A 5407-nucleotide genomic window follows, 5' to 3' on the forward strand; every position below is an offset into this window, starting at 1 on the left:
TATTAATACTTAATTAATTGCTTTATTATTAAAAAATATTTGAAGTTAAAAAACAAGAACTTATTAATTCACTTATAATATATTATTTGAAGATGAATTTAGATTTTGACTTTTTCTTGTCTGTATTAGAATTTGCTACCCACAAACATAGATTTCAATTAAGAAAAGATGGTACAGCTTATATTGAACATCCAATTAAAGTATGTAAAATATTAAGAGATGCAGGTATTAATGATATTGAGATATTGAGTGGTGCATTATTACATGATACTGTAGAAGACACAGACACCACATTTGAAGAATTAGAAGAACATTTTGGTAAACAAATTACACAATATGTACGTGAAGCAACAGATGATAAAAAACTTGATAAAGTAACAAGAAAAAAATTACAAATTGAGCATAGTAAAACAATCTCTTATGGAGGTAAAATGATTAAGTATGCAGATAAAATACACAACATGGGATCAATAATTTCTACTATACCATGTCCATTGTTTGTTTTTATTCTTTATTAATTTAAATAAACTTAAATAGATGTTGTAAATTAATAAATAAGTAAGCCATATGAAGTTGCTCAAGGGTATATGGTTTGGGGAAAAAAAGTATGTGAAGCTTTTAGAGGAATTAATGGGATATTGGACTCTCAATTTGATGAAATTTTAAAGGGTCATATAACAGATAATAATGGAAAAACTTATCCTGCTTTACCAGAAGGAAATTTAGATGAATTTTTAAATCATTATTATGACTTAATTCATGACCAAAAATAATTTATAATTCATCTTTTAGAAAAAGGAATTTTAAATTAAAAGTAATTTCTTTTATTTTATTTATTATTTTATAAAAGTATTAGAAAATTAATGTTTTATGTAAATAAAACTTAAAAACTCAAAATTGAAGAAAACAAGTAAAAATATGAGTGATAATGTTCAATTATCAATTCAAAATTTAATGAATGATATTCAAATTCAAATAGAAAAAGAATTAACGCAATTAAATGAAACATTAAAACAACCTTTAATGGAATTAAAACAACAAGAATTAAAAATGGTATTACATATTAATGACTCTATTGAACAATTAATTAAAGAAATAACTTTTTTATCATCAAGTTGTTTAATGGGAATTCCAAAAAATCAAATTCAAATACAACCTTTTCACTCAATTGGCTCTGAACAAGAAATTGATAAATTTATTCAAAACTGTCTTGAACAATTAACATTAATGAGAGTTATTAATCAAAATATTTATGATGCTTATAAAAAGATGCAAAGTATTATTTCTAAACGAGAAACATGTGAGAAATTAATGCAATCATATATTAATCATACTCAATCAATGCAAAATTGGTTAATATCAAAGAACTAATATTGTTTGGTTTAATTAAAATACTTTATTGTTTCAATTATAATTTAGAAATCTCTTCTTTCATTAATGCATTCTCTTTTATAATCATTTGATATTTCTTTAAAAGTTCTATTTTATCATATTCATTGAATGTTTCTGCAGTTTTAAATCTTTCAAATAAAGCAATTCCATTTTCTCTTTTAATATCAAATAAGTTTTTTTGTTGTGAAATTTCTTTTTTCATTTTTGTTACAGCGTCATCATATATTTTTTGTTCTATCGTTAGCTTATTTCCATTTATCTCTAATAAAAATGATATAGCTCCATATAGATTAGTAATATAATATGAATATTCTCCATTAACATCTCCTCGTTGTGAAAAAGCGGAAAGATAAGATAATGTTGATGCAAGATGTGATGTATTTGCTCTAATTACTATGTAAATAAATGAAGGTAATAATATATCAGCAGTTACTGAATCACCAGGTGGTAATAATGAAAAAGTTAATGATTGAAGTATTTTAAATGCATTAGCTAATTGTATAAGTTTTTGTGATGGAGTTTTAAAATTATTCATTTTTCTTAATATTCCAATTATTTGTCTAATTCCTTTTTGACCAGAAGGTTCATCAAGAAAGTTAACATCTAAATGACTTGCATGAATAAATTGATGAATTTTAATTATTTGTTCAAGTTTCATATCATTAACAACTTCTTTACTTGTCTGAAACTTATCATAACAAGGTGGCCAAATATACTCAAATAACATTGAACTAAAGATATTCTCTAAAATTTTTCTTCCAAGTTCTGATTCAGTTAGATTATTATTAAATCGTTCTTGAATAGGTTGAGGTAATTTCTTTTTTACTCCATCAACAACTCGTTGTAATAGTCTTGCACGTTCTTCCATTGATTTACCTTTAACAAGGTCTGGAAATTGTGTTTTTGTAGCATTTATATACATTGTCACTGTTTCATCTTTCATTGAACCTGCAATTAATTGAGTTATTTCATTCTCTTCTTCTTTAACATTAGAATATAACCACATAACATTATCTTCTTTAAATATTCTTTGTAGACGACTTTTTTCTTTTGCTTCAGCTTCTTTTCTTGATTTTACATCATTAAAAATTTGTTTAGGAAGTGACTTATTTGAATTATACTTTCTAGTTACTTCATTGATATTTTCTACATTCATTTGATTAACGTCAATTTCTTGAATACAAACAGGACAGTACATAGGTAATTTCCATTCTTTAGTCACATTTTCTGATAAATATCCCCATTCACATCCTTCAAATCTCATTGTTTGTGATATAAATAATACAGGAAAAAATCCTATTGAAGTCTCACATGAACATCCTTCAATTATTGATGCTCCACCATCAGATATATGAGTTATTTTTGGTTTCATTTTATCAAATAAAAATCTATCACTAATAAGTTCAGGATGAATAACCATAGGAAATGGTATTAATTGATCACTGTATGGAGATAATCCTTCAGATTCTATCTTTCCATATATTCCATTAATAGAAACAAAGTCTTTTTTACCACCTTGTCTATAAATCATATGTGAAGCTAGAAACTCAACAGATAAAGGAGGTGGATTTAAAGGAACAACAAGAGTGAGTTTCTTTTTAATTGCATAAAATACAGCTTGGGCTCCAAGTGGAGTAGATAATAATTCAATAAAAAATGGGTTATTAGTTATTTGACCAACTAATTTATTTCTAATTTCTAGTGGCTTTTTATAGTCAAAATGATGCATTTTACAGAATGTTTGAATTAATTGAGGAAAATAATTTTTAATCTTTTCTTTATCTTCACTTTCATCTATATTAACCCAACTATTTTTTCTTCCATCAGAAACATATTTCATTTACTACTGATAGAATTATTTCTTTTTAGTTATTTTTTTAATTTTCATTTTTATTATTTTTACTATTAATTAACTAGTTCTTTTTTGTTTTTCTTTTTAGTATTATGCTCAACTATACTCTTACAACTTTTAGTTATGGATTGTTATTTATTTTTGCTTATCTCCTTTTACCATTCCTTCATGGCCATTTAAGCACTGAACCAATTCATCAAATATTAGTATGGTATTTATATGATTCTTTAAAATATCCATTACTTTCTCTTTTTATTGCCTTTATTTTGGCAATCATTTGTATTGTTCATGGTGAAACTCAATGGAAAGAGGTATCAAGTGGGATGTATCAAAACTTAAGTTTAGATTATTCAGAACGATTTCTCATTTCGATTGTTCTTCTTCTTTCTTCCTTTGGTTTAATTGAATTATGTATAACATTTCCTAAGGCAATTGGTATCATCATCAAAACTTTATTTGGTACAACACCTGTTAGTGTAAAAGCAAGTGAAATACAAGATGAAATTCGAGACCTCAACAAACACCAAATGGTTCTTATTGATAAACAACAAAAAGGTGAGCTTTTAAGAGAAGAAGAGTTAAATGAATTACAATCATTTAGTAACAAGGAAATGCAATTACAGCACAAATTTAAGCAAGTCCTCAGAACTAAAACTAGAAGAGAAATTTTTCAAGCAATAGGAATTTTTATTGGTTTTGTTATCTGTGTTAGTATTATTATTGTTGGTATTTGTATGGCTATTGATGGAGTGTCTTTACCAAAACGATCTGAATGTGGTATTTTATGTGGATTTTGGGTAAATGAACGTGGTGTATTTGATGAGATTATTTCAATGTTTGGTGTGTTTGCACCATGGGTTTATGGAATCTCAACAATCATTTTAATGCTTATTCATTGTCTTGGAATTTTTTGTAGTAAACAAGAAAATGGAGGGTTTAAAGTTTGTTTATAATTAATTATTTGTTTATACTCAACAAATGAATAAGACTTATTTTATAGCTCGAATTTATTTCTTTGAGAAAACGAGACTATAGCAAATTAGTAGAAGTTATTGGACTTTTATTGATTGGGTTTGGAGGAGTCCCTTTGTTACAACATATCATCAATCCAAATTTATACCTTAACACCCAAGTTGATATTTATAATATTGGTCAACTCCATTTCCCATTCTTTGGGATTTTCCTCGCAATTATTCGTTGGGTTTTTATTTTGAACTTTTTTATTTCTATAATTTATGCTTTTGTATATAATAAAGCAAATGAATCTTCTACTACAATGGACGACTTGGTTATTCCTTTCTATCTAAGATAGTCTGTAATTCATTTATTTTTCATTCGTTTTATTTATTAAAAATAAAGAAATGTAAAAACTGTAACAATGTATTTTTATATTTTTGAATAATTTATATTCATTTGAAGCGTTTGAAGAATCTTTTCAGTTATTAATTATGATGCCATTAGTATTTCTTTGTGATAAACAGTTTTTATTATTTACACTTATTCTTTTTGTAGTATTTTATTTTAATAAATAATATTAGACTCTTTATTTATCATTATCTTATTTCTAAAAAAATCATTCCTGATAATATCTATATTATTATATTCCTTTAATTTATTAATATATTTTAAAATAGCATAATTAAATAAAATAGTTATTATTTTAATAGATGACACTCATAAAATCACTAGATATTTGTTGTAAGTTTTATTGTTGAAAATAACTTTAAGTTTAGAATCATTATTATATCAGCCAAACAAATAGATGTTAAATGTAACAACTTCTTTCTTTTTCTATGAACAGTTGTATTTATTGAATACAGAAGATTTTCTTATTAGATTAAAATAATAAACACATATTTCTAATATTCCATCATAAAAATAAAACGAGTCTGCTATTTGATTATGTCATTATAAAATCATCTTATATGCTTCATATTAAGTTGTCAAACATGTAAGGATATTCTTGAATAACTAATCATTATCTTAAAAGAAGAATTTGGTCTTCTTCAACAAAGTATTTTAATCTTATTTAATGCTTTACCAGTAAATACTTTATAATATAGAAATGCATAATTATCTTCTTCATATTTAATACTAATCTCTAAGTCTTTATTTAAAAAGTCTCAAATTTATAACACAAAATGATATAATTATGTTATTTTT

General features: G+C 24.8%; 5 protein-coding genes across 5 annotated transcripts; 4 read left to right on the top strand and 1 right to left on the bottom strand.

Moving 5' to 3' along the window:
• Positions 1 to 92: 92 nt before the first annotated feature.
• Positions 93 to 518, top strand: ENU1_001420 (metal-dependent phosphohydrolase, putative; the record flags this gene model as incomplete). Its single annotated transcript, XM_008856431.1, has 1 exon — positions 93 to 518. One exon carries the CDS (start codon positions 93 to 95, stop codon positions 516 to 518), a length of 426 nt encoding a protein of 141 aa, XP_008854653.1.
• Positions 519 to 587: 69 nt separating this feature from the next.
• ENU1_001430 (metal-dependent phosphohydrolase, putative) lies at positions 588 to 773 on the top strand (the record flags this gene model as incomplete). The annotated part of the gene is made up of 1 exon (XM_008856432.1): positions 588 to 773. One exon carries the CDS (start codon positions 588 to 590, stop codon positions 771 to 773), a length of 186 nt encoding a protein of 61 aa, XP_008854654.1.
• Positions 774 to 918: 145 nt separating this feature from the next.
• ENU1_001440 (hypothetical protein) lies at positions 919 to 1371 on the top strand (the record flags this gene model as incomplete). Its single annotated transcript, XM_008856433.1, has 1 exon — positions 919 to 1371. One exon carries the CDS (start codon positions 919 to 921, stop codon positions 1369 to 1371), a length of 453 nt encoding a protein of 150 aa, XP_008854655.1.
• Positions 1372 to 1408: 37 nt separating this feature from the next.
• Positions 1409 to 3232, bottom strand: ENU1_001450 (vacuolar sorting protein 9 (VPS9) domain containing protein; the record flags this gene model as incomplete). Its single annotated transcript, XM_008856434.1, has 1 exon — positions 1409 to 3232. One exon carries the CDS (start codon positions 3230 to 3232, stop codon positions 1409 to 1411), a length of 1824 nt encoding a protein of 607 aa, XP_008854656.1.
• A 623-nt stretch (positions 3233 to 3855) lies between these two features.
• ENU1_001460 (hypothetical protein) lies at positions 3856 to 4556 on the top strand (the record flags this gene model as incomplete). Its single annotated transcript, XM_008856435.1, has 2 exons — positions 3856 to 4185; positions 4245 to 4556. 2 exons carry the CDS (start codon positions 3856 to 3858, stop codon positions 4554 to 4556), a joined length of 642 nt encoding a protein of 213 aa, XP_008854657.1.
• Positions 4557 to 5407: the final 851 nt, after the last annotated feature.

The sequence above is a fragment of the Entamoeba nuttalli genome (genome assembly GCF_000257125.1).
Source record: "Entamoeba nuttalli P19 unplaced genomic scaffold asmbl_1903, whole genome shotgun sequence".
In the NCBI taxonomy this organism is placed as follows: Eukaryota; Evosea; order Mastigamoebida; family Endamoebidae; genus Entamoeba; species Entamoeba nuttalli.